Source organism: Anopheles coluzzii, chromosome 2, assembly GCF_943734685.1.
Source record: "Anopheles coluzzii chromosome 2, AcolN3, whole genome shotgun sequence".
In the NCBI taxonomy this organism is placed as follows: domain Eukaryota; kingdom Metazoa; phylum Arthropoda; class Insecta; order Diptera; family Culicidae; genus Anopheles; species Anopheles coluzzii.
In genome coordinates this window covers 17,068,267-17,096,141 of record NC_064670.1, presented here as the reverse complement: position 1 = coordinate 17,096,141, position 27,875 = coordinate 17,068,267, and the positions used below count along the sequence as shown (strand labels likewise).

The window sequence follows — 27,875 nt, the reverse complement described above, 5'->3', positions numbered from 1 at the left end:
ATTCCGATTACATACACATACAAACATAAACGATTTTCGTAATAGAGTTGAATATATTAAACTGTATGTTCGTCTTCTGTACTTTACGCTACCATTACTATCCTAATGTTCAGAGTGTTTGATCGTAGTATTTTATAAATTAACAAAGGATTCTCACTCGCTCGATGCCGGAGTATGAACAAACGGTTCTCAATCATTCGACAACTGCATGTGTTTTCGTGGTTGACCACAAACAAAAATCTTACATACTAATTCGATTCAGTCCTTGGTTGGCAGCGTACCCGCCCGGCCAGACCTGCCGGCACTACCCCGAACTCGACCCGATACAGTCACGCAGGCCTGTGCTCGTGTCCGCCGTGCTGTTGCCCACCAGCTGCTGATCCTCTGGTTTGCAGTCGTAATTGTTGTTGTTATTCACACAGCCGATCTTATCGACACATCGGTCCGGCACGGCGGGTACGGCAGCAGACGAGATCTCACTGTTCCGATTGCACCCGTCGTGACGCAGAGGATCATCCGAATTCGCATCGATACCGTTGGTGTCGTCCGGTAGCGAAAGCCGGGGTATTCGCTCCGTCAGGCACTGCAGTGTTTGCCGATCGTGCACTTCGCTGAAGATGTCGATCAGATTGTTGATCCCGATCAGGTAGCCGTCTTCGTGGTTGCCCACCTTCCACTTGCTGTCATGCGTAATGGCCACACTCTCCGGAAGCGCGACCGTTTTGGCAAAGTCGATCAGCCAGACGCTTGCCTTGTGACGGTCGTGCACGAACAACAGTGAGCTTCCTATCACCTCGTGGCTTTTGAAAAACTCGGAATACTCGAGCGTTGCCCGAATCGCCTTCAACCGTTGAATGTATTTAGGCTAGAGAGCGATAAGCGGAAAGATATAAATATGTTAGCCTGAATTAATTTATTTTACTTCATCTTAGCTGCTTACCATTGCATGCGGGAACCCGTCAGTAAATTCGCGAAATGCTTCACAGATTTGATCACGCGATTTTGTCGTTTTGAAATCCTTTGAACTCGTGCCGTCACTCTTTTTGATGCCCTAAAAGTATGGAAGAAAGCATTAGTAAGCCTGCAATATCAATGGAGTTTGGTGTTAATTTATATAATTGTACGTTCTTTATAAACTACGCGATCAACTTGACGCTATGTTAACGAAGCGATGAAGGTTTTAACCACGTAACCAGACCAATCTGGTAATTAGGATTTGCAACGGAGAAAGGAAGAACTTTAGCCTAGAGTCGCTGGGCCATTTCAAAAACTAACTATCCAGCTTATTAACTTTCAGACCGTTCAAAAATAGACCTCATGCATAAATGTATTATTTACCAAGAAACTTATCATCGTTTTTGAGTAATTTTTCACATAACTGTAATTAGTTCTCCAAACGATACAACATGATCTCAGACTTTCATCAACTTTCCCATACAACTATCAGCACCAGCAAGACCTCCTTCTGTTCAAAGCTTACCAATACTGTATATACCTTCGCGATATGCCCTCGTTTTGCTGCTGCAAATGTTTGTACTGAACAACTATTCAAACAATTAAACTGCCACTTTCTATCCAGTGTGTGGAAAACCCCGCTCCGCTAGACGTAAGATCGATATGAATGACACAGCTAAACAACACCCCTAACAAAACAAAACTGTTCCCACATCCTGGTTCTATCATGGCATGGTGGAGAGACTTAGAGAGAGAGACGGAAGAAGCGGCAGAATCGAACACTTGGCTTGATTGATGAGTAACGGCGTCGCTGCGCACCATACCTCTATTCGAAATCCGAGCGTGGACGTGCTGGAGATGGTTTCCCTCCATACCATGTAGCGTGGCTTGGTGACACCTTTAGCACGGTGCTCCTCTTCGGTGGGGGCGTTTTGATCGATCTGTATCATCTTTTCGTACATATCCTGCAAAAGACGACGAGATGTGATGAGTATCACAGTGCTAGAGTGCTGGTGGACCCAAGTGACCAAACCACAATACACACTTTTCGAAGTTTCGGCTTCTCTTTGGCTTTCGACAGTTCCTCTTCTAGGTAGGTCCGGACGCCTATCTTACAATCCATCACGCACGGTTGATAGAAATCGCTGAGTAGATCCTGCAGCTGTATATAGGTTGCTGATAGTTTGCAAAACTAGAGAGTTAAGGAAAACGATACATATGCAATTTCCAAGCATATAAAAACCCTTGGAAAGCATAGACAAGTTTAAATGATGTTTAAAACTGTACCAATATATCTATCAAAATATATGTTTGAATATTGTGGCACAAGCGTTTGAAGTTAAAAAATTCTATTTGATTCGAAAAGGATACATTCGCCATCTTCACTATTCACCTGACCCTTGTACTCGGGAACGTAGGGTCTCAGGACATCCTTCATCAGTACCTGCGAGATGTGACAGATTATAAACACAAAAAAACATACTGATATAAAAACAGTCATTGAAACAACCAGCTGTCTCACTCACCTTAAAACACTTTTCCTCTTTGGGGCATAGCTTCTTCAGTACGGTTCCCTGGTCCGGTCCGGCTTTGAAGTTTCCCTGATGCCCGGCTAGCTGCACCCACGGATAGCGTTGCTTTTTGTACGTCTGGAAGAACGGTGTCCACTGTACGATGTTGCGCAATTTACGCCATCCAGAAGGCTGTCAATCAGCGAAGGCACATAAAGAGAGAGGGATGGAAAGAGAAGGAGAGAAACGGAGAAGATAAATATAGATGTCAAATCGTTTATCGAAGCCACAGATGCAATCTATTGGAGCGCATTATGTAAGGGTGTCATTTAAAGTTGCTTTGCAAAGAGCACAGAAGCTTCCAATCTTCTAGATGCGCTATATACCATTCAGTTTTGAGTGTAACCCTATCGCAATAACCCACCAGTAATCGCAAACCGTTGTTTCTGTTTGCTGCGGTGCTGTAAAGCCATACCGCACCGCAGCTTTGCGTTTCTGGTGCGAAGGTGTCGCGATGGAACCACACATCGATCAACATTCGTTACGGTTCACCTGAGTGGTCCCACCTGAGTGGGATGGGTCGTATTCGGTTTCCTGAACACACAGCGCGCAACTCCAATGCCGTACTCATAATATTCAGCCTGTAATATTCAGAACCGGTTTAACATTGTTTATCATCCTCAATCATTCCTTGCAAATCTACAACTTGTTAGGTTTCTTCTCGATCGCTGGTTCAAATTTCCCGCCACATTGCGGCATTCGGTGAACATTTTGTCACCCAAACCCCCTAAATTGACGTCACCACATGTGAATATATTCACTGCAGCCAAACGTCCGCTCACCCCGGCCCGGCAATTGTTTACGACACTGTTTGCATGTTTCATTGCACGTCCAAACAATATGTTAAAAATGCATTTAATGTGACGAAATGAGACAGATTTTAAATTACCACCCTCCATTGTGTCGTGCGTGGGGACCTACACCCTACGCCCCTTTCCGTTGGCTTCACCCAAGAAACCAATTGTGTAGCATTTTTATTAACGCGTTTGCTGTAGCGCCAATTGCTTGGGGCACCTTCCCTCGCGCTCACCTTCCCCGCACAAGCACAAGGGCGTATATGCGTAAGAGCATCGATGTTACGTAAATACCACTTGATGCTATATCACATTTCTTTGGCTTGCTGACGCGCTGATGGGACCGCGAACACCTTTGCCGAGCCCGTTTAGCGTTTACGATAGCCGGCGCCGTCGTGCGTAGCAAATATGCCGATATGCCGATGATTACCGTCAACTGACGATGTCCCATTTCGGGGACCTGGGTTGGCGGCGTGAGGGCTAAAAACAGAGAAAGAGAGAGAGCGAGAGAGGGTGGATTGCTATTTTCACCACCTGTTGGCAAATTAAGCTCGTTAGCCTTTGCTGGAAGACTTGTGCGACACACAGACAGGACGTTGCGATCGATTTGCGTGACACCTGGTACAAGCTTATGGGTCGGTTACGGCTTGTGGCAAGGGCACAATTGGTTCGATTCTTATTTCGGAGTGCATTAGATGACATTTACACGTAAATAAATGCTAGCTAGGGAAGGATTGTTTGAAGTTTGCACGCGGTTCTTGATATCTGTTGTCGGGTTTCGTCTTTCTTTTCGCTTCAAACCGCAGCACGTGCTAGTGGCGGGAACGTGTCGATCGCGTTTCGCTAACGGGACAGCTTGGGCTCGTGCTTGCGATACTATGCCCTGAGCGCTGCTTTTGTGCAATTCGCCTATTATTTTAGTGTTTGCAAGAGGAAGAAAACGTGAAATCACTACCATGAGACGGCTTTTGCCGATGTCATGTGGCATCGTTTAACTAATCGTTAGCTCATTGACCCAATGTACCAGGGAGGGTCAAACCAGTAAAGTGATTGCCATGACATCTGCCTGCTTGTCAGGCTCAAGCTGTCTCTTCGATGGATTTAGCACGCTGGAAGAAGCTGTGCTGGGCGTACGCTTATCGCTCGACCGAGCTGGCAGTCTAAATAAACGCTCTTGTGGCTGGCGCGAAACGTGAAGCAGCTTTACGATCCTTTTTACAACTTTACGATCGTGACACATGGCCTCGAAATTGAAAGTGATTCGAATAAAGATTCAAATGCAAACTATGCCTTGGTGAAGCTCGTCTTGTGCGTCACCGTTGTGACGAAATCGACGCATTCGATTGCTAGCTCACGAATGTTATGACGACAGAGTAGTGTGACATTGAACACTCACTTAGCAAATCATCCACTACTGTTTCTTAACCCATTCTTACCAGCACAATGCTCGCTAACAACCCATTTTGTTTGCAACACAAAACCCTCAACCAGCATCACGTTTTTGTGTGGCATCGTCGTCCACCGTCACAACCGTCGCCACTGCGCCCGCCTGTGCAGGGGCGTTTGCGATTGGAAACGGGCTCCAAACCACGGCTTACCTTCGTGCCCGATTCATGCCGCACGTCCGGTACGTCCGAGTCCCACTCCGAGCTCAGATCGTCGCTCGATGCATCGCCGTAATCACGTGGCATTGGCACCTCCAGCAGCGACATCTGGTACTGCTCGTACCCGGGACACAGGCTGGCGGATTGGCGCGGCGACGGCGACCGGTGCGCACCGATGCGGTGACGCAGCGAGCCGCCACCCGCACACTCCGACCGGCCAGCCCCGTCGGCCGGATGCTGCAGTATTGGCAGCTGGCTCTGATAGTGGTACTGCGAGTGGGACGTGCTGTGTGTGCGCTGCGTCGCCCGCACCGGCTGCTGCTGATACTGCTGCTGGACATGGGGCGGCCCACTGTGCGAGTGTGCCGCCGGCACCGCCGCCTGGTACTGGTACTGATGGTGATGGTGATGGTAGTGGTGATGATGGTGATGATGCTGCCCCGCCGCATGCTGGCTCGATTGGGCTGCGTTGGCCCCACCGGGCAGTGCCGTCAGGTCGGCGTCCTTGGAGTTTTTGCGGCTGGCGGCCAGGGCGGAAAACTTGCGCGCATCGTTCGAGAGCTTCCGAGTGAAGGACTTCTTGCGGGTGCGGGGCACCGCGTCCGCGGACGTTACGGCATGGCCGGCCGTGCCGGCGTTGGCCGCACCGTGCTCGTCCCCACTGTCCGACATTGTCTTCAGATGGTCCTGCTCTTCCGGGCTGAGGTTGGGAAAGTGTAACAGCTTCACCGTCACCTTGTCGCCCGACTCCGTGAAGTACACCTCCTTTGCGCTGAGCTTGTCAAAGTCCTCGTAAATTGTCACCGTCGGTAGCGTACAGATAGGCATCGTTCAGTCGATCCTCGGTGACGAACGTTGCTTTTGGGGTGCTGGGGTGTTTTGTTGGGCGGTTCGTACCAAAACCGCCTGCTCAGTTCGGAAGATGCTCGGAGGAGCACTGCAAAAATGGGGGTAAGATGTCAGATCAATTGCAGGACCACCGGTACCCAATTCACCAGGCAAAACTGGGCTCCAAAACATGTCACAAACACACTCTCTCACTCTCTTTTTTTCTCTCTCTCTCTCTCTATCACTTTTTTTCATTGCTCTCTCTTTTACACTTATCAATCTCGAACGACAGAAGAAGAAAAAAAAAACAACAAATTCCAATCTGATCTCAACCTGCTTCCGAAGTTAATTTGTCTTCGCGAAGGCACGCCAACCGCCGGAGCAAGTTTCCATAACCGTATCGATCGAATGCTGGACCTTACCGGCCATCGGTGCGGGGGTAAAAATTGCTTTTCACCGTACCGGTACACACGCCCTGGTACAGGAAACTGGACGCCGTTCCGCTGGCTCCTGTTTTACACCGTCCCAAACTACCACCGGTCCGAGTGGCAGGTCAAAAGCGAGGGAAATTTATTGCGGTACTTAAGGACTTATTTGGTAGTTTGCCGCACCGAACCGGTCGCTCTGGGCCACCGGATGGGCCGCCGGGCGACGCGTACTTGCAAATCAAACCGCACCGCAAGGAGCCATGGCCGGGCTACCGAATGATGGCGGAGGTTGTACTGCTCGATGGTCGAGACGCGGGCCATCATGTGCTACGAGGCGCGCAGGCATCAGCAGTAATCAGCTTTGCATTATTGTAACTCATTGAAATTACCCCCACGAATGGTATAATCGATCAATGGAAGTTTTTTTGTTATTTTTGCGCAAAATATGGCATTGTCTTCGGACCTGTTGCAGGCGAACATAACCCATCAGCCCATCCGTGCCGCATACCATATCATCCCAACAACAGAAAAAACAAAACAAAATCTTCGCACAATGCTTCTTGGTGAAGTGAAAGGCACTCAATTTATCTTGCAAGATCATGCCCGCCACTTGTGCAGCGCTGCTCTCACGAATAGAAAGCAAATTGTACTGCCCCGGCCTGCCTCCTTTCGCCGGATTCCTTACTGTTCGTTCCGCGTTTGTGTCTCCGTGTCCGAGTTCTAGCGCAGCGCTAGCAGAGACCCGTTCATAAACCATCTTCACAACGTTCGCAATCTTGATGACATTTTGCGGCGGACGTCACTGCGGCGTCACGCCATCTTCGCAAAAAATGCGCTGTACATTCTTCTCTGTGTCTGGTAAAGGGCTGGGCTGGGTAAGGTTTGGAGCGCCACAGGGCAAATGCATTGGACGATTGCAGCAGGGCTCGCGCGCGCGCGCGATGTCCCTTCCCCTTTTGAACATCGAACGAGTCTTCCATTTTGGAGCATCGCACTATTGTGTAACAAGCTGTGCGACAAGTGAGGTTAGGCTGGGGCAATAAGTTTTTATTTCCCAACCCGCAACCAGTATCTTCTAGCCCGGTCGTTTGATGAAAGACGGTTTCGTGCGCTTGGCATATGGGGCGAGGGGCAACTTGACGATGATAAGGAAACGTCACGGACGCCATTAGTGAACCATTAGAGAGATGCCGACCGGTTCCGATGCTGGTACGGAACGCTGGCTATTGCGTGCAATGTGCAACTGTTGCAACGACAGCACATGCCATAGTGAAGTTTCAGTTTTTACTTTAATCGACCTTCTGATACGTGAAAATTTAAGCATTCAACAGAAGATCAGAGAGTGAAGTCGGGACTGACAGTAGTTCCCCCATCGGTGGCAACATTCAAAGGAACTGTAAATCAGATACAAAATCCCAGTCGAAAACTGGTGAAAACACTACTAACCTTCGCCTGTGAGATATCATGGGAAATTGCTCACATGCGAACCGATAGAACAACTTCCTGTGCGTCATACACGTTGCTAGCATGTGAGCGATTGAAATGCTTTGAATTTTAAAACACCCGTTTGACGCAAGCTTCGGTCGCTTCTCAGGTGAAGAATGGTGAAGCCGAACCAGCACGGCACCCAGGCAAAAAGCCATTCGGTGACCCATTGATTCGGAACGGAACGGTTAATCGTCGTCCACATAGCGTCTACCACAAAACTGGTTGTTAGCAAGTGTGGTGTGAAAATGGCTAATTGATGACGTCGCGTCGCGAACGTAGTTACGCCCCCCAGCTGTGACACAGCCATGCAGAAACACAGACAGAGATGTAAAGTCAGGGCAGCGTGTCTTTTGAACAACAATGAAACAAAACTGGATGCAAAAGTATGGCGTATGACTCATCTTAACGTCATCACCCCATTTGCAACTGTAGAATACCGAACCGAAGCAACCACCAGAACAAGAGCGTTCTAATGATTGGCAGACGTTACTGTTGACCCGAAAACGGAATGTCCAATAACTTCCAACGCACCAATACTCCAAAAGCGCTGGGGCAAAACCCAACACTGACGAGATGATTCGACCGCCGTCCGCCCATGCTTCGTTTGCGCTTCTTTTCAACGGCGAAAAAGGTTAACCCGTAGGAGTTGACGTGTCTGGGAGATGTTGCTCCCTATGCTCTTCTAGTGTGGTCCGCCACACTGCTAGCGAAGCATTCTAAATGCTGGAAAATGTATGTAGTATACCCTGCGAGAAATGCGTTGGCCGACCGGTGACATTGGAAGTTCGTTCGCTCGGAATGGTTCCTGGGGAAGAAGCTAACCGGAAGTCATTAACATACATTCACCGCATTCGGAAGCATCTCATCTGAATACGGTGAGGTGTGAACTCATTTATAAGATTTCACACTTTTTACGATGTCATTTGATACAGTTTTTTGAACATCCAATGACATTATTGCCTACGCATCGGATCTTCTATATTTTTCAAGTGATATTTCTATACAATATGGAATTAGTAGCCTAAAGAAGTAATCTTAGTGACCCAAAATACACAAAATAATGTACAACCTGTCAGCTTCTGCTAGAATACAACGCTTTCTAGAACAGAACGATTTCGCCTCGTTATCTTCCTCAGGTCCTCAGATCAGGTGTAAGGCTGGGAAGAATGTTTTGCCAAATACGTAACCTTTTATTCGTTCGCCAGTCTAACGCCGCCCCCGGGCACTGATAGTGTCAGCGTTGTTTAAACAATCTAGTATGAGTGGCGCCGAGTGTGGGGAGGGTTTTTTTCTGCTACTTGAATCGCGTTGGGATTGTAGTTTTATTTTCTTTTATTCGTACTCGACCCTGCACCTTTGCCCATTGCGAGTCAGATAATTCCATTCGCGCGGGAGCCAACGCGTGTACGTTCGAACACAAAAGTCGGTCAAACTTTGGCACGGAAACTAAGGCACACGCTAAAGTTCCGATTCCGACCACCAACTCGTGGATGCTCGTAAATCTAGGCAGTGACTTTCCCACCGCACTGCACACCGGTCTATTGCGATGTAGTTTTGCGATGGGGAAATAGTAGTAGTAACGCTACATTCCGGACAGGGCGGCGTGTATTGTTTTGCACCAATCCCACCCACCCTAATCTCCAGATCAAATATTTAGCCTGGCTGGCTTTTGTTGAGATAAATACACGGAGTGCTGTACACAACAGAGAGAGAGAGAGAGAGAGAGAGAGAAAGAGAGAGACAGAGAGTATGAGCAAAGCAGAGCGTTTGAAACCCGGAGAAGTTGGCGTTTGGTTGCCTACGGCCATGTTTACTACACCCTTTTTGCCTGGTTTTGTTTTTTTTTTTTTTTGGGTGAGGGAAGATTTGGGGAAAGATGAGTCTGCATCAGGTGGGAGGGAATTGCATCAAGATGCAGCACACAACAACAAAACTCATTGAGCTCAATCACTCGTACGTACACTGGAACTGACGCTTACACACGGTCGCGCATTAACACATGCACCGCCGAAGAGCAACACAATCGCGCACTACGGGAATGTTCATCTTTCGCAAAGATTGTTTCTGCCCGATCGTTGTCCGGACGGTCTTTGTAGGGTCGAAGAGAGTGAGCAAAACTAACAAACCGGTAGCGACGTTTCCGTCCAAATTTTCGCCTTCTGTGCTCTTTTTGTGTACGTGTGGAATGGGATGCAAAAGTGAAAGTTTGCCTCCAGTGTCTCCAAAAACGGCCAGGAACCCACGGGCTAACCGACCGACACGCAGTTACACGATCGAGAGATCTCGAGATCTTGGCCGCGCCTGGAAACGCGAATACACCGCAGGCACACTGCACAACTGCTGGACGTGTCCAGATGCTCTGTGACACGAGGCACAACCGTACGAAATACACACAACTCTCGGTTCGATCGCCGTCCCCGGGGATCGATAGACGTTCGCTAACACTACTTCACGACACGAAACCGCGCGCACTCATGTGTGCGTATGTGTGTCTAGAGAATTAGATTCGATTTAAGGTTGATGAAAACGCGACAGAGAGCTCGTGGCTCGTGGAGACGCGACGGGGACTGGGGAATACACGCAGGCGAGCGGGCGCAACTGGATGATGATGCAAAGCACAAAGTCTCGTCTGCGATAACGCGCGACGCACATTCGCTGCGAACGGTGGTCGGAATTAGACTGAAATATCAACAATAGCGCTCGAGCGCGCACAGGCTGCGGGCGAGTTTTGCGCAGGCGGGCCTTACGCCGAAGGGAACCGGAGCGGGTTCGGAGCGACGCTTGGCGCGGCGTAGGGCGAACGATCGCGATGGTGACGCTGATCGTTGCGTTCGCTTCACACACTGGGCTCCACTTTATCAGCAATAGGAGCGGGCCGTTGGTGTTGGTGTTTGTTTGCCCCAGAAGCTGCTTCACGCTCACCGATCTTGCCCTGCGCCGTGGGGTTGTGTTTGCTGCTGCGTTTGTGTGCGTGTCGATGGAGCGCTCGATTCCGGCACGTTCAAAACAATAGCAACGGGGATGCCACAGTGAAAACGGTGCGGACATATCGGTTTGAGCATTTATTTCAAATTTCTGATAACAACTGGAAATAATATTTATTGATCGCTAGAGTTTATTGCGTACCCTGTTCGAAAGCTTTTATTACTATGAAATGAATGAAGCCTTTTTTGTTAGGTTTCGAATTTCACAACATAAAAAAATACTTTTGGTTATAGTTTCTACCAGTCTAACTAACTAACTGTACTATGCTCTGTTATTACTGTGTCTAACTATATTTTATATATTTATTTTACAGAATAATCGCACTGTGTTTCATTGAATATTTTATCTGTTTCCTTGCAACTACATAGATGTGCTTCATACTACAGAACAAGTAATTTTTACACATTTCCATACTATTAGCTACCACAAACCACAAAAGCTTTTTAAATTTGTGTTGAAATAGCATCATTACACACAATTTTCAAACGTTCAGTTCACATTCATTCATAAACACCTTTCATCATAATGTATGTATGCTCAAAGCAGCTGCGATCGTATGAGCACAGCTCTTGATCTTATTTGGGCTTTCACCACATGACTGCCGTGGTGAATAAGCCTTTGGTCCGTTAAGCGCCCGCTAGAGGGAGCATGTACAGTTATGACGTCATGAAAAAGCTCCACTTTGCAAGCTTCGGTAGCATGCATCCGACGAAATAAATCTTGCAAGCAAATAATAAGGCAAAACTAAGACGCTCCTCAAATTCAATTTATGATGAATGCCATACTCCGTTGTTTCTGGATTATTTTAATTATAATAAATAAATTGAGTCAATATAAAAATGAAACATCAATGCAAGTTGATGCTTTAAACAACAACAGATTAATATCTACCTCACACCAGATAAAACTGTTAATTTATTTTCGCTCTTCCCCATCTTGACCTTTTCCAAGCAGGCATATTTTTTCGTTGTTATTAGTTTTGAACAATGTTTTGACATTTTTTACGCTACCAAATGTTCATGCAAAGGTACCCGGTGATCTAGTGGAGGATTCAATTTCATAAAAATGGCCACTCAAAATGAATAGATCCCATATCAACGCCATAATTAATTAGCAACAACGACCGGTCGTAACCTTGGCATACCGGATATAGCCTAAATGAGAAAAAGATTTGTAAAAGATCTGACCGAAATCGTTCCAAACATTATGCTGACTGCGATCGTACATCGTGTATATTAATGTTGCTCAAATGGATATGATCAATCATGCCAGTATTACCGACTGGCACAATTCGCCCACAATGTTTGTACTACTACTGCAAAAGTAACAAGACTTCGCAAACGCATCGTTCTGTCGCAGATCAATCACAACCAACTCGTTCCCGGCTGCCAAAACGTTTTCGCCTACCTTTTTAATACCGCTTGCCGTTTCCTTCGGCCCGATGGTATAGCGATCGACGATCCCGAGCAGGCAGTCATCGCACCGGCACACATCGTCACCGAGTATGAGCGATCCGTGCGAGCCGATGCTGCTGGTCGAATCCATCGAATCCGTCCGGATGAGCCGCGATCCGCCCGGGCCCGTCTGCTGTGACGCTGCCTCGATCTTCTTCGCCAGCAGCGCCTCCATCAGGGATCGCGGCCTGCTGTTGCTCGACGTAAACAGCGACATTGTGCGACGGTGGCAATCACAGTTTCAACACACTACTCTGCTCTCAACGGCGGCACTCCTTCCCTTTATCTTCTCTTTACATACGCACACAAACACACGCACACTCGCACAAATGCACCCAATGGCTGAATTATTTCGATATGCTTTATCTGGTGGGGCACCGCCGGAGGAAACCTTGGGCGGGAGCGTGGTGCAGTTTTCTCCGGGCGGCGTTACGACTCACCGGAAGTGTACAGCCAGTGCGTGCACGCTAAACAGTAACTCCACGAAACACACATCACACAAGCAATTAATTAAATTGTAATCGTTAACCGTCGTTGTGTAATTAACGTCCCGGCTCTGCTCACTCTCACACAAGGGTTAATCGATGATCACACCTAATTGCACACCGTAAACCTAGCGACGGGAGGGGAAAAAGATTGGATACGAATGGGTATTAACGGTCGGGATCGGCCCTCGGTGTGGGTCCCCTCCTTGATAACACAACAATCGCTAAGGGTGGCCTACTATCTCAGCAAAGATGCAACTCCCCGGCCCTCCCCGTTACACGAAACCGGCGAAAGCATTGAGAAATAACGGCAACTGCAGCGACCGAATGGCTAACAATGTGAATTTGGCAGAAAGCATAAAGCGACTGAGGCGACTGGTCGGCTCGTTACTGCAAATGGGGGAGAAGGACGAACAACCGGAGCGGTTACCTTTTGATCGTTTGTAGACTGAACATATCTTCCTGATCGTGAGATTACTAGCAAGAGTGGCAGCACCCCATGCACCACAATACTTCGGCACACATTTGCTCCTACCGCTTAGTTAGTCGCGGTACGAAAAATGTTGATGATTTCATTCTTACTTTTTGTGTGCATCGTTTGCAGAACACGTTGAGCGCATGACATCGTTCCTCGGTGCGGAATTGTACGGAAACTACGAGACGAGAGACCACGTTTGTCAGCAGCATCATTAAATGCAACGACGCCGTAACCTCATTTTCGTATACCCGACAATGCGGACGGGCGCGGCTTGAGTTAATATCAATTTAATCGCGAATGGTGCTTTACTGGCTTCGTGTTTTGCTTCAGGGTTTCGTCTTTACGTACGTCTTTAAATTATGAAGAAATGGAAGCGTATATGAAGTTGTGTGAGCATGGGGAAGATGCAAGATTATTATATCTAATGTATTCTTGCGCTATTAGTTATTTCCATAAGTTTCAGTCATGTTCCGTTTACAAATTTTGAAGCACGGGATACATTGAAACGATGATCGTTTAACTTGTTTTTTTTTTGTCCATTTTTCTGCACCCTCGCCTTGAACTGCACCCATTCTACGTTAAATTCGTTGTATCGCATTGATACGGAAATAAACAAAATCTCAGAGGCATTGTCAACACCCCATGTGAAGCATAAAATGAAACCCAACGTGCAAATTGGCAGCGAGTCTCTGAGTCACCTTAACCCGTAAGTACCCTGTCCGAACATAAGCCGTATGGTTTGCATGCTCGTTGTTTCGTAACGACTTTGAGCTCGAATGTGAGGTAGGTGTGCGCTATTGGAATTGGCTGAAAAATTCCGACCGTTTTCCTGTGTATTGCCTTTTTATGTCCGAACAGATTACAATGACGTGTTTACAATGTGCTTACTTTTACTGCTGCTCAAATGAACTGTCATAAAAGATACGACTTTACAAATTTTGTCAAATAAAACGTGATGGACAAATGCATGCAAATTACAATATTTGCATTTCAGCGACATGAAACGGACAACAATTTGAGGTCTGTAAGGTCTGTCTTTCTGCTCTCTTGAAAGATGTGTTTCGGGTCAACAACAATGTTGTGCCGAGTTCAAAACTGCATTGAGCTAAGCTTCTTGTGGCAAGGCATTTTGAATTTATAGTCCAAACGTAAGAATCAAACAAAAAGCATGCGAGAGTCTTTATAATGTCCTGATAACTATCACCGAAATTGAGCAGACCTGCTCATTAGGCTCTTGGAACTTTTCAAATCGAACGTAAAGGTATCGAAAGTGAAAGATTAAATGAGCTTTTTTCAACTGAGAGAAAAATCCATTTAACATCCAATGAATCAGCTCCATTATGCAGTGCCAATGCCAGAGGGCGCCTATCGGCTATCTTTTGCCAAATCATTTTGCACCCCAAAAGTGTATTAGCATGCGCAAACACACCATTAAAAGTGCGGATTCATTTACCCCGGGGGCAATCGTTTTTTTGAATGTTCTTTTTTCCACTTCATTTAGCAGAAAATCTTTTAAAAGACTTCTTGTCCGGCTGAATGTTTCTAATCATCAAACATCAAACATTAGCGGCTGGCTAAAAGGCTTGCGACGAGCGCTTAAGGAATGTTGATTAAACGTACACAGTGGTGTGTGTTTTTTGCGCATCAACCAAACTGTTGACTTGTGTATTACTTAGTTAAAACGGTGGCACAGTTTAGATCGCCATCCAGCCATACTTTTCTTTAGTGTTTCGATCATTAAATCAATATTATAAAAAAAAACATCATGCAAGTCCATTAGGTGAGCGTCAAAAGGGTCGGGAAACGATAGCAAATCAAACCATAAAACCGGTAGCAATCGTTTGAGGGATCAACCGCGTTCTGCCCCCTGCCCCGATCAGAGCCGAAGTCAGACAATTGACAACTTGACAGAAAATTAGCAAAAACGTTTTATGAACCAGATTCGTATCAGCCGTGATTCCCGAGTGGCGGGTCAAGAAAAAGGCATCCACCGGAGCGGCCCGTAAGCAGTGACAGCATACCTGCCCGACCTGCCATTCTGCCGGCCAGGCTTGGAAGTGTGAGCTCGTAAATCTATCTGCCGCAGACATCGGTGACGCTCATCCAGCCCGGACGCGACCCGTTCCATCACGATCACGGGCCCGCGAAGAGGAACCAGCGCGAGCATTAGTACGCCACGATCGCACACCGGCACCACCAGTGTGACAGATGGTGTGAAAAATTATCGCAAACAAAATGACCGCTTCCGTCCGTCCCGCCGCCGCCCAGGCGCTCCCGATCCGGCCCCGGACCCAACGGTCGACACTTAAGAGCTTTTCGCTGCTCACGCCTGGAAGCCGCTTGTCATATTTGCATAAATTGATCGACTTCATACGGTTTGCCATGTTTGCCGACTGTCATCGATTGACGGGCCCGGGCGACGATACTCTAATCCCCCGCTCGTCCTCTCTGACTCCACTCCCCTCCCCACTTTCTGGCGAATGGGTACGCGGGTACGATCGACTGTACAACACGAGCGGCGCGTCGAAATACTGATTTCACCCGGGAAAATCACAGACAGAAAGCATACCCGGCGACTCCGGCCCCAAGTCCCCCTCTTGAACCCTCATCCCGTCGCACCGACGACCGAGCGATACATTTTTAATTAATGATTAACCATGGATCCGTGCGTAACGGTAGCCGAGACCGGCCGATCCCGTTTGCCGGGTTCCGGTTAACAATCGGTTGGCACGATAAACAAACACTAAATCTGCACGACGGCTTTGCTGCGCAGGGCCCGACGATGGTTCGTGATGGTCTTTTTTTTCTCTCTCTCTCTTTCTCGCTCTCTGTCTTCACACCATTGTTGAGAACATGCGTAAAACGCCACAAAGCTAAAGCTATCGTTGGCACATTTTCACTTCTTGGTGAAGTTGGTGAAACTGCCGGGTCGGTTTGCGGGAGTACGAACGCCAACAGCTTTGGAGATAGCAGGCAGTGCGGCATTAAAGTAGCGCCGAAAAGTGCTACCCATAACGCATAAACTCTTGCATTTTATGACTTTCTTAAGCTGAACGAAGTGCTACCTAGCGAACGGGCCGCTTCACACGTACTGAGGTTAGTGCGGTATTATTGATGCTATCGGTTTAACAATACATTAGAATGGGAATTTTCAAGATTTACTTGATGGCGTCAGGATGAAAGCGTTGAGACCGATTTGGATTGAAGCCGGGGGTAAATAAAGCTATAGAATAAACCCTAAAGCCACACTCCGAGTGTTTTTAATTGGGGCATCCTCCTGAAGAAAATCAGCAATGGACTTCATTACAGGGTTCTCGATGGAATTTACAGTTTTCTACAAATTTTGTTTATTTGTTTTTAAAATCACTAAATATGGAACAAAATCGTCGCTTTTAAGATGGTAGGCTTGAAATTGTCTGATACTTCTGCTAAATATAAAGAATTGGGACTATATAATTCATACGGTAATGCTTGAAATAAAATCCTTTTATCGTGTATTAGCAAACCTGAAATTTCATTCCTTCAAATTCAGCACAACGTAAGGATTCAAAGTGCAGAGCTCTCACGCATGGCAGAATCAGTCTTGTACCACCAGCAGATGATAGGGGAAATGATTTACAAGCTCTGGTCCTTAATCCTGTGTAAAACGACCGATAAACTAACATTGCTAAAATTTTAGCTCCAATATCAAGTACATGTATCATCCGCCAGCACAAGCTGTTAGTACAAGCTCGTGCTCGTGCTCGTTCCCATGGCCGTGTCAGCTACAGAGTAATCCACATGTTTACACACACTCTAGCGGCCAGACACCCGTGGCGTTCGCATTTGGTTCCGTACCAATCCATTCTCCGCTTTGCCATTTGCCTTCCCATTCATGCGAACGGAAACCAACCGCAAACATGCAAATGTAGCAAATGTGTTTCCCGTGTACGGTTTCGGAGCGGGAACCAGCAGGCCCCGCTGGTAATCCTATCACAGGAAGCGTTTGTAGTACACAGCCAACAACACAAGAAGCAAACATATTGACAAACATATGTTCGATAGTGGCGGGGTGAGCTAATACCTGAGCTGCGACAAACACGACCAACCGATGGGTCGAAACATAGCTCATCAACGGGGAGCATCTGTATGCTACTCAACGCTGGGAAAAAAACATCAACATAACGGCCGGCAGAGTATCCATCTCGCGCATTGTTTCGTTTAATAACTTATTCGCTCGTAGCGCCGCAGGACGGCGGGTGCGACCGTTGCGCCAGCCTAAGGATGTGGATACGTCCGATGCTACAACGCTTGTCAGGTTGTCGTGTTATCTTATCGCGATAGCACAATCTCCGATCAACGCTAACAAGGTTTAACTTTCAAAGCTGCAGGCCTAATGCCCGGCCGGTCGGGCGTGGAGCGCCAAGAATGGTGCGCTGGAACCCTGTGCCGTGCGCCCCTGATTAATCATATAATATTCATAAATCCTTTCGAAAGATGATAGGCCGGGCGATATCTTTCTACCATCGGTGTTTTATTATCAGGCAAATGATAATAATTATTTATAATTACCCAACGTCTGCATCGGAGCGAGCCTGCATCCCCTCGGAGTGGATCGGCCCCCTTTGGCGGGATAGGTAATCAACAAGGCGTAATGAAGAAGTATCGTCGGCGCAGTATACTGGAGGTGCAGAAAATGATCCATAACTCTGCCCATCCCATCAATGAATTAATTAATGCCTAGCCTGTCAGTGCGCTCACCAAATCCATTAGTGCACAACAATCAGCTCCAATCAGGGAATGCAGCACTACCAATTCCGTTCGTCGCAAAATTTGATTAAAACTTCACCACAAACTGTTTCGTTCTTCGCAATTTCATTCGCTGATTAAGCGAATACAACGGACCCCGTGGGTCAACATTCGGGATGACCTAATCATACCGATTTCTGCAACTTAAACCGAGAAGAAAAGCATATGCTTATTCATCATACGGCCAAGCCTCTCCGAAGCTCTCCGACAGCCACGATTCCATTGAACCAAGGATCATTGAACCGAACGGATTGGACTCATCGGAGCTATTTCAACAGTTAGTTCATCATCAATCGTTGTTTCACACGCCTGCTCATACTCGGACCGCCTTCCACTGATCCGTTGTTCGACCTGGTTGGGGGTATTGAGCATTGGGCCCTCTCCCCCAAAGCATTCCCAATTCCGTCCGATCGTAAGAAGCCTAAGCCGTTTGCCCTTACGCAGTTTGTCTCGCCCTCGGGGCCGATTACCATTTGAATCGAACGTTTCAGATGCCATTCAATGAATTCCGCGAGTCAGTGATCTGTGGAGGGATCCTACGTTCGCTACAACCGCACAGTTCCATACCATTCTTTCCCGGTGCGTATTGGTAAGGGCGCACAAAATGCGCCTCGGCATCGAATGCCACTTTCATCCACGATCGTGACAGCCCGGGCCAGGTTGGGTAACGTTCCTTCATCGCAACTCAACCCGGCAACACTACCATCAGCAGCAGCAGCATCAGCAGGGCAGCAGTGAGAGAAATTAATAACATGATACGTGGGGAATTTCAAGGCTCGCCATGCACCGTCCCACCAGCCACGGGGAATGCGATGCCACTCCGAGAGGTGTGGCGTCAATCTCTTCGCGCCGCACCAACCGCGGTGACAGCATAATCGATCTGCGCGCCATCGCGTACCGCGCGTAGCGCAATGACATCGATCGCAGCGCGCGTTTTTGGTCGTTGAAGCTGCGGGGTTTGAATTAATTTATCAACCCAACAGCTGACGCTAACCGAAATCCCGGTGTTCCGAGTTCTCGGTGCGGTGAGCGCTGGGAGTAGGAAGCGAAACTGGATGGCTTCGATCGATCTTAACGGGCAGGTCGTGGCTTAGCCCGCACGAACGGTGGGCTCATCTTAAAAGGCGGACTGCCTGCATCTTTCCGCAATCAGCTGCACTGGCATTGCGCTGAATAATTCATCACTCATCAATCGCTTATGGGGCTGTGATTGAGCAATGCGCAGTCTGTGCAAACCAAAAGAAAAAAAACACACACAGTTAAGTGAACACTGCTTGACCGAAGTTCCCTCTCGCTTGAAGAATACTCCAACCGCACCGTCAAACACTGAGTTGATACAATCGTGCACACAGATCGATGGCTTCACCGCTCCATTTAAATGCATACCTCATCATCACTCTCAAGCCGACGACACTGTGCAACTCTGTGCATACGATAAGTGCACAGTTTATTTGCGCACTTTGTTTACCCTTTCCGGGGAACCGCTTTTTTGCCAATAAAACCAACACCTGACCCGCGCTCGATCCCGATGCGCAACCGTATCCATCACTAATTCGCACAGGCTGTTACCGACGGGTTGCATCTTGTACCAGCATTCAATGCACCAGCAGGATAACATCGCCCCAACATCCCATCCCGGGGCCGCTTTCCATCCGCTACAACCGCGTCGTCCGCCAATAAAACTGTCGCACCACGGCACGCGAAACAAATGCAATAAATATTCCCATTGCAAATACCGATTTGCCCGTAATTTGTACGATGCCAATATACAACCACACACACACACACGAACGATCGTGATGGTTTGTGTGCATCGATCGCCCGCGGATCAGTGCCGCTGCCCATGCGCCGGGTCGTATTTTAAATTAACTCGTTTATTTAAACTTAATTGACTGTTGTAATTTACGACCTCGCGCACTCACGTGACGACGATCGGCGGCCATTGTGCGAGAAAGTTGCCCACCGTTGCGGTGAGTGTTGATGATCACGCTCGCTTCGCGTCGCCACACACACACACACACACATGTGCTCGCAAAAAGGGACCAAGGACACGGACTACAGGCGTCGAGTTTAGTAAAAGGGTTTGCAAAGGTTTTGTTCCACTAGAGCTACCCCGTCGCAGTAATCGTAGAATCTCCTTTCCTGCCGGGAAGCGAAAATTACGCTCACTTATGACAAAATCGCTATCAGATGTAATCCATTTTACGGGCTCGGAATTCCGTTCTCCGCCGTGTTTGGTGTCCTTTTACGGGAGGCAGGGAAGGTTTTTGGTTTTGTTTGTATGCCTCTTGCGGGACGCTGTGACAAGGGGTTTCCATGTTGCATTGAGTGGCCGTCTATCCGGTTCTACCCCAATCGGTGATGCAATTTGACCAGATTTTAAGATCATTCCGTGAGTCAAATGAATGTTTTTCGGTAAATGTTTACGTTTTATTTAGTTGCATTACAATAAGAGCACAAAACTTGCTTGCAAACATTCAAAACTACCATGCAACCTGCGTTTTTTGATTGTTGTCACATTTTACCAAGTTCAAAAATATTTGTAAGAGCTCATGACATATCACCATAACGGGTTTTTTTATCGTTTGTCTCTGCAAACCTTCACTTCAACCCTTTCAAGCTGTTCCTGTGCGCGTCAAAACACCGGAACGCGAACACCACGTTTCAATTTTATTACAAATTTATTCCTAAAAAACAGTGCGTAGCAAAAAGAAAACAGCACTCCCGTGCCAAAAGCCCTCCCAAAAATGGATTCCCCGTGAGCATCGCACCGCTCGAATATATATCAAAATTATGAACATTTTGTACATTCCCATCATAATTTACGACCGTCATTACGCATTCCGTCGAAATTCGACCATCACACACCCTGCACCGTGTGGTTCGGTGCCGGAAAGCTCCCGCCTAAGGAGATGGGACAGGATGAAGGCTCGAAACCGTCGAAGTCACCATAAAATACGGCAGCGCGCTCGTAAACCCCGCCAAAGAATTATCGCCTCCGCCGGTTTCTGTTCGGTCCGTTCGTGAGTGCGAGTCATTTGCAGGCTTTAGAATAATGTTTTTAGTGATCGACCAAACGCAACAGCATCGAGGAAAATAACGCACACACTATTGCCAATAAATTATAAACCCTAGGCGCTCGCTGTCCCGATAAGGGTGGCAACGATCGAGCGCTGAGAGCGCATCAGCGCTGCAGTTTGAGTGTTGACCCATCAATCATGGTCCAGCCCTTCCCGGACAGCCATTCCCGGGATTCACACACGCACATACACACAGTGCACAACGTGTATGTTCATTAATATACCGAACCGAGTGACTTGGAAGCTTTGCAGTTGAGAAATGATGAAAACTACAACAAAAAATCCAGATATCGTTCACTCTTCGTTCGCCGAAAACAGGATCCTGCGTCCCTGTGTGTGTCCCGCTTTTGGTAGCCTGACGCTGCCGGGGTGACAAGAGTAAAGCTCTTGCTCTCGCTCTCTATCTCTCTCTCTCTCTCTCTCTCTATCTCTCTCTCCTTCTCTCTCCGGATATTGTGCCGACGGGACCTTCGATTGAGAAGGGATTCGCGAGTGCGCTCTCCTTACCTCCTCCCCTCGGTGAACCATTGGCCAGGAAAGTGAATGGACCCGTCAAGTGATCACCCGAACAAAACTGCGGTGAAAATCACTGTTGACAGCTGCAAAATGTCAATTTCATCAAAAAGCCATTAATCAACGCTGTCCATCGGAGGACCGATCGGAATTGCTTCGTGCGTTCCAGGGCACCAGGGCATGCAATATGGGAATCCGGTACCGGGCGTACCATGCGTACACTGCATGCATGTAGACGACAGACGGCATGTAGGAGCGGGCGAGAGAAGGCGATCGCCCATGTAACCTTCGCTGTGGGGCGATGGGGTTTTGTGCGACGGATTGGGTTTCCTCCTTGGGCCCCTGCAAGCTAACATGGGGACCCCTCCCTGAATAAAGATATCAACTAAGCAAGAATTTCCCGATGGTTGTTGTGAACACCGCACCGGGGATGAACACCGTAGCGAGACGTAGCGGGAATACAACAATCATCAACATAATAATGTCGTCAATCCGTGAAGAGACGGGGGGATGTGCGTACGCGTAATTTCCACCGTAATAATAATGCATTGTACACCCTGACAACGATGTAATAACCCTTATTTATGATACTTATTTCACAAAAGCACAATTCCCGCCTGCAATGCAAACTCCCTTTTAACCCATACGGGGGAAAAGGTTTTGCATGGTTAAGTTGTGCCGCATAAAATGCGATCGCTTCGAGCGCACCGCTCTGAAACGGCTTAATTGAATGCCTCTGTGCTGCAAAGTCCCCCCAAAAGCGCCACAAACAAACTGCAAGAAGTTAAACGGTGTTTGTTTTGGAAGTTGATTGTTTTTTGTTTTTATTTTGGCCATTCCGTTCCTTATAAATTTCATCGTATAAATCAATAAACATTCCGCACGACGGTTGAGGGCCGTAAATGAATTAATTTGAGATCGTTTATCGCAGTCCGATAAACTGTTCCAGTTGGGAGCGCTCAGTTGCCACCGGATCGTTGCAGGACAGGGGAACCAAAAAAACCCAAAGTACATTCCCATTTTTTTGTTAAACACACAACGATCATTCGTCACATAAAATCTCTCCCGAAAGTTGGCGCGCGATTCTTTTTCTTCCTTAGCGAATGAAAACACATTCATCAAAAAAGCGATCGGACACATTTTGTAGCACATTTCATCGTGTGTTGGTTTGTGCGACGACGGAAGCCGGCGAGCTCCAAAAAGGACACAATTCCACTTTCAACTTAATGTTAAAACGGAAACGGTATCGGCAGTAACAAACGTGAAGAAGGGTACGAAATGTAAATCGACAAACAGGCAAGTAAAAAAAGCGGGACCTCAGGCCCTGTTTTGCTCAATGCGCGATGCGCGGTCCATGCACGACCATCTTCTTAAACTGACAAACTCCGGCTACTACCGGCAGTGCTCTGCTGCAATTGCAGGCAGCCTGCTCCGTGCTCAGTGCTCAGTTGTCAAACTGTTCCGCGTTATGTTGCTGGACGAAGCAGTAAACGAAAGATGAAGTTGTTTTTTGTTTGTTCGTCTCTGTGCTCTGTCATGAAGTATTCCCCTCTGTGACTCCCGTCAGTGGTCGTATACATATGTTATAACTACTGCGACTCTGCTCATAAATTGTCTGTCCGTATGTAACTGTGTACTTCCTAATTGACCAATAAAATGCAGCTATTATGAGCGAAAGAGATACTAACGCGATGCCCCAAAAACCAAATTCAACTCAGCAATAGATCAACCACAGCCGAATCAAAGTGACATCCAACTCTCGTGTACACCGAACGAGCTGGACCAACACTGGACAAAGCAATACCCGCTGGTCATCAAGAAGCCACAGGCACGGTTGTCCTTTGCTGGTTCGGCGGTTTTCGCGCGGCGTCCCAAAACAACGGCTGCGGCAACCAAATGCCTCTACCTTCATCGCGCGATGACCAAATTAGGATGAAATAAGTGCACGGCCGTACAGCCGTGGCACAACTTCCCCCAGTCGAAGCGCCGTGCCGCAGTTTATTGCCTTTGGGTCCAAACTTGGCGCGAAAAGAATCGCTTGTGCATTTGGACTAGAAGCAACACCGCACAAAAAAGTAACCAACGCGAGCAGGAAGATTGGTCGCAAGTCATCAAGTGGTGGACAGAACCTTTACAAAAAAAAGAAAACCCTTCCACCCAAACAAGCCGGCCCAAAATCTGGTCGGTCCGGACACAACGGCGGTGACCAAAATGGTAATTAGTGAGCCTGAAACGTTTCCAGCGTGTGCCTATTTACTGTTCGCGGGCACGGGTGTGTTTTATATCTTCAAATTTATCGTTTAGTGCACGTGACAAATGAAGCGCGCGGGCAGCGTTAACTGTCCAAAGATCTGCATCGCCAGTGGTTGGAAAGAGGGTTTTGACTGATTTAATTGATACCGTCCCGAAAGTGCCAAAAGGCCCATTTCGTCTGTTCGCGCCGGCCCGGGTGACAACCGCGTAATGGGAAAGGTTTATCCAGATGGATGTCTTTTTTTTTGTTTCAGGTGTGAGCAATTATGCGCCAAATTACAGACCCGTCCAGAAGCGTTGATGAAGGACGCTGTCACTGCCTAGCAGTCGGCGGGTTCGATCGTTTTAGTTCGAGCCTTGGGCCGCTTTGCAGGCAGATTCAAGTCGCAGGCTTTTTGATCATACGGTTTGGAGGTTTGGCATCGGCGTCCCACGATCGCCACGATCCGCCCGATATGGGCATTCCAGAAATTAAGGCCTAAATCAATGTCCATCCATTAGCCGGATCTACTACCGACTGGCTGGTGCAGCTAGACGTAAATTAGTCTGTCAGCGAAACGCGCCGTCAGTCCTACACGTTCAGCGCTTTTGTCCGTCATTTCACCGGATCCTTTGACACATGTCTCGCAACTGCTGGTGCGTGAAATCAGCGTCACTGTGGCCGCAGCTCGCAGCACTGCCATTCGCACCATCAGCCATGGTGCCATTTTGATTTACAACATTGTCATTATGAGCTGATGGCAATTGGTGACGGTGCTTCGAATAACACTCATCGCTGTTAATAACTGTGCAATTCTTCACCTCGTGGTGCGATCGAACGCTTCACTTGTACAACTCCACTCGCTTAATTTGCATCGACCAAATTCCAAACCCGAACTCAAATTGCCCCCAATCAATCATAGGGGGCCATGTTGAAGCCTTTCAGTTTCAACGCTGGGCGCCCCAAAATCTACGGTACCCCCAAAAACTCGCACTAGAGTACCGTACCGTCGCACCGTGCCACATTAAGGGCTCGAAAGGTGTAATGATCGGCACCGATCGGTCTCACACTGTCCCGTAGCGTACGACTGGGCGAATGGCGAACTGTTTCATTATGTTTTTGTTTTTCTTCTTGCCCTCCAGCAGGCCACCACGCTTCGCGGGAATTGAAGAAGGAGACCTAGCACTAGAGACCTGCAAAGCCATCCGATCGCACATCGTGCGTACAATCACCCAATTCGTTGTGATCCACAGGACGCCCTTGGACTCGGTATCGACATCGTCACGACTGCAGCAAAGAACCATCGCACTATGGTACACAGACACACACACACACACACGTTTGGGCATGGTTCGTTATGCTCAGGATTTATGAGTAGCACTGATCACGCGCTATATTACACGCACTCGCGCTCAGTTTGGGAGGGATCTCACAACAACAATAGTTTGCCAGTGCGACGAAACGGGGCAGCGTTTGGGCTCCGGTTGCAGTGGTTGTGTCGTAAGCATCGAAAGATCACGCTGCGTTCGTCGGTGTGCGGCTGTGTCAAACAAAGCTGTGGAGGCAACGGCAGCAGGCCGAACAACATTTTCGACAGCTCGGCCAACGGGAACGTACGTCACAGCCCAGCTCAAGATCCGGCGCGGTATGCAAACGATCTTTACCCCAAAACCTGGGGGCCTCCGAACGGCTTTAACAAACAGATGTAACCATTGATGTAGGGCGGAATGCTCGGGGCGGGGGTTAAAATTATTCCACTCGAGGTAGGAAACTAGACGTGTCTAGTTTGTTTGTTGGTGCTGCTGGGTGCCTCGGGAGGGCTCTGTTTTTGTTGCAGGTCATACGGGCTACATTATCTTGAAACTGCTCCAACATCCATGACACCGCCGTAGATACTCGAATGATAGTTCACAGCCCTTTTGTCCTTCTGGGTGCGTAAACAGTGTGGACGGCAAAGGTTACGATACCTTCGTTTCACTGATACCTATCAGTAAGCATTTTTTATGGAGGAAGTAGATGGTAATCGTTTAGAATTTTAAATTTTAAAGCCCATTTTGCATCCAATTATGAATGTACTAAATTGTCTACTAATGTTTACAATAGTGTTTAATGGTTCCGATCACTACCGTACGGCTCTACCTTAGGCCCCCCTGTATACTCAGCCTGTCATCATTATTCTAGCAGCTTCTCCAACATTAGTTCGAGAGGTGCGAGTGACGCACTCGAACGATTGTTAGGAACACTTTTGTTATGGTAAATTAGTGTGCCGCCAAGGCGCTACACGCGGTTTACGCGCTAGCTCTGACAGCAGGGCTCAACAACAAAAGCTAAACAGTAGTGTGATCGGCTTTTGGGAAGGTGAGAAAGAGCAGAAAAATAGTTCATTTGTTTCGCTTCTTTTTTTGTGGTACAACCTAGGACAAGGTAGCAACACAACAACAACACGTTCCCTTCTGCGTCGCAAGCTGTCGTTGCCTTTTGCTAAAGGATTTAATTGTATTTTGTTGTGTGCCTGCTTCGGTTTCAATGTGATCTGCTTGTATACGAAAAGTTGTGTGTTTGTTTGTGCACATTGGGTTAAGCAAGAAAATTAAGCACAAAATCATGAGATGTTCATATTTCATGCTTTAAAGCACATTAAAGATGCTAACAAAACATGGCCCAAAGACCTTCCATACCATTTAAGATTGTGTGAGGTAGCTAATTGGACGCAAATTAGATCCTCTTCTCTTGTCAGCAACTATTCTAGCAGACTCGAACTTGCACCAGGTTCGCGTGGACCATATGAATTTGTTTAGCAAAAACTGTCGTACCATCTCGCGTACGTGTAGGTACAAATCACACCGCAACTGCAACTAGTCGCTTTTCTTTTCTCTTTCATCCGTTTGCCTCTCCCCGTGCACCTCTTCTACTGCAGCCATCCATCTGGCATGTAAACAATTTGTAGCATTCGATACGTTCCGTTCCGTATTAGGCGTTGCCAGCCGACTGTCCCTACCAGGTCCCTGCAGCACTGCTGCATACATTCCTCCATTGGCACCTTCGGCGCGTCAGTTTTGCTGAACAGATCGACGAGATCTCCTGCGCCACCACTACGATCGCGCAAGATACACAGAGCGAGAGAGATAGAGGGCGAGCTTCTGGGGGGAGGGGGGGGGGGGGCGAGCAGGACAAACGTGAAGCGTGGAAGGGCTCGCGCGTGTGTGTGTGTGTGCATGAGCGCGACCCGCTCGCACCTGGATCAAAATCAATCAAAGGCAAAAACTGGTTGATATATTTCATAAATGTAAATTGATTATTACGATCGATACACACTCACACGATCGACAGGTTCGAAATAAAGACGCTAACGAATGCGCAGGGAGGCCGATTACGAGTAGGAAAGGAAAGGAAAAAGAAAGCCTGAGCCTCAAACGAAGGATTCGCGAGCCACTTTTGCACCTCCCGTGATCCCGTCGGTTTTTGCCCACAACCTCTTCAACTTCTTTCACCCGCAGTATCGCAGCGATGCAGAGAAGAAGAAAAAATAAACCCTTCACGGGCGGGTGCGCTGAAGAAAGACCCCACGAAGCAATCGTCGGTGCACACAGCCGGCACACATGCGGCTGTCGGTCGGCTAATCACTAAATCTATTTCAATTTGTCCCTCCGTTACGTCAGGGCAGCTGCAGCTTTTGCGTTGATTTGACGGTGGCACCGGGAAGCATGGCGGTCGGTTGGGTTTCGAGTCGCTCTTAATAATCAGCGGTGGCAGGTGGAGAGCCGAGAGAGCACCCATGCTGGTGGATGCAGCAGGCCACGCCAAACGGAAAACAACAATGCCGAAGCATCGCAGCACTCCTTTTTGTTTGTGTCACTTTTGTGATTTGTTGTTTTTCTCTTGAGAGCTGCTGCTGCTAATTTGTAATCAGGCAGGCTAATGATCGTCTGATACACAAATTATGCACGTCTAACACCATAGACCACACACACACACACAAACACAACACCACACCAAATCAACACGTACACTACGATGGTGATCATCGTCGAGCTTGTTGTTCCATTACCTTAAAAACCACGACTTAGTCCGCTTAACCAGCCGGACTATCATGAACGTGACGCGCACACTCACATCAATTCACCGACCGCGAGCGAAACGCGCGACTTGATGCACGGGCGATGACTTTGCGACTGTGAAGCTCGTGGCGACC

At 47.9% G+C, this 27,875-nt stretch overlaps 2 protein-coding genes across 2 annotated transcripts in view; both read right to left on the bottom strand.

The window, feature by feature from the left end:
* Positions 1-33: 33 nt before the first annotated feature.
* On the bottom strand, positions 34-27,875 carry LOC120949551 (inositol-trisphosphate 3-kinase A-like). Its single transcript, XM_040366928.2, has 8 exons — positions 27,732-27,875; positions 12,060-12,719; positions 2,481-2,657; positions 2,326-2,398; positions 2,000-2,130; positions 1,779-1,919; positions 941-1,051; positions 34-865 (listed from the first exon to the last, which is right to left on the bottom strand). The coding sequence occupies exons 2-8, from the start codon at positions 12,321-12,323 to the stop codon at positions 305-307; spliced, it is 1,458 nt and encodes a 485-aa protein (XP_040222862.2). The 5' UTR covers positions 12,324-12,719; positions 27,732-27,875; the 3' UTR covers positions 34-304.
* LOC120949553 (uncharacterized) overlaps positions 5,716-27,875 on the bottom strand; it is a 41,166-nt gene continuing 19,006 nt past the window's right edge. The window contains exon 3 of the mRNA XM_049608037.1: positions 5,716-5,860. Coding sequence (XP_049463994.1) covers positions 5,834-5,860 — 27 coding nt within the window. The 3' untranslated portion in view covers positions 5,716-5,833. The remainder of the gene's footprint in view (positions 5,861-27,875) is intronic.

Excerpts from the sequence above, each read along its gene's own strand:
- LOC120949551 (XM_040366928.2), bottom strand. The coding sequence starts at position 12,323 with ATGTCGCTGTTTACGTCGAGCAACAGCAGGCCGCGATCCCTGATGGAG. Across the intron at positions 2,658-12,059 it reads CGGCAAGCGGTATTAAAAAG|CCTTCTGGATGGCGTAAATT; the intron begins GTAGGCGAAAAC and ends GCTGATTGACAG. Across the intron at positions 2,131-2,325 it reads GAATAGTGAAGATGGCGAAT|CAACCTATATACAGCTGCAG; the intron begins GTATCCTTTTCG and ends GCAAACTATCAG.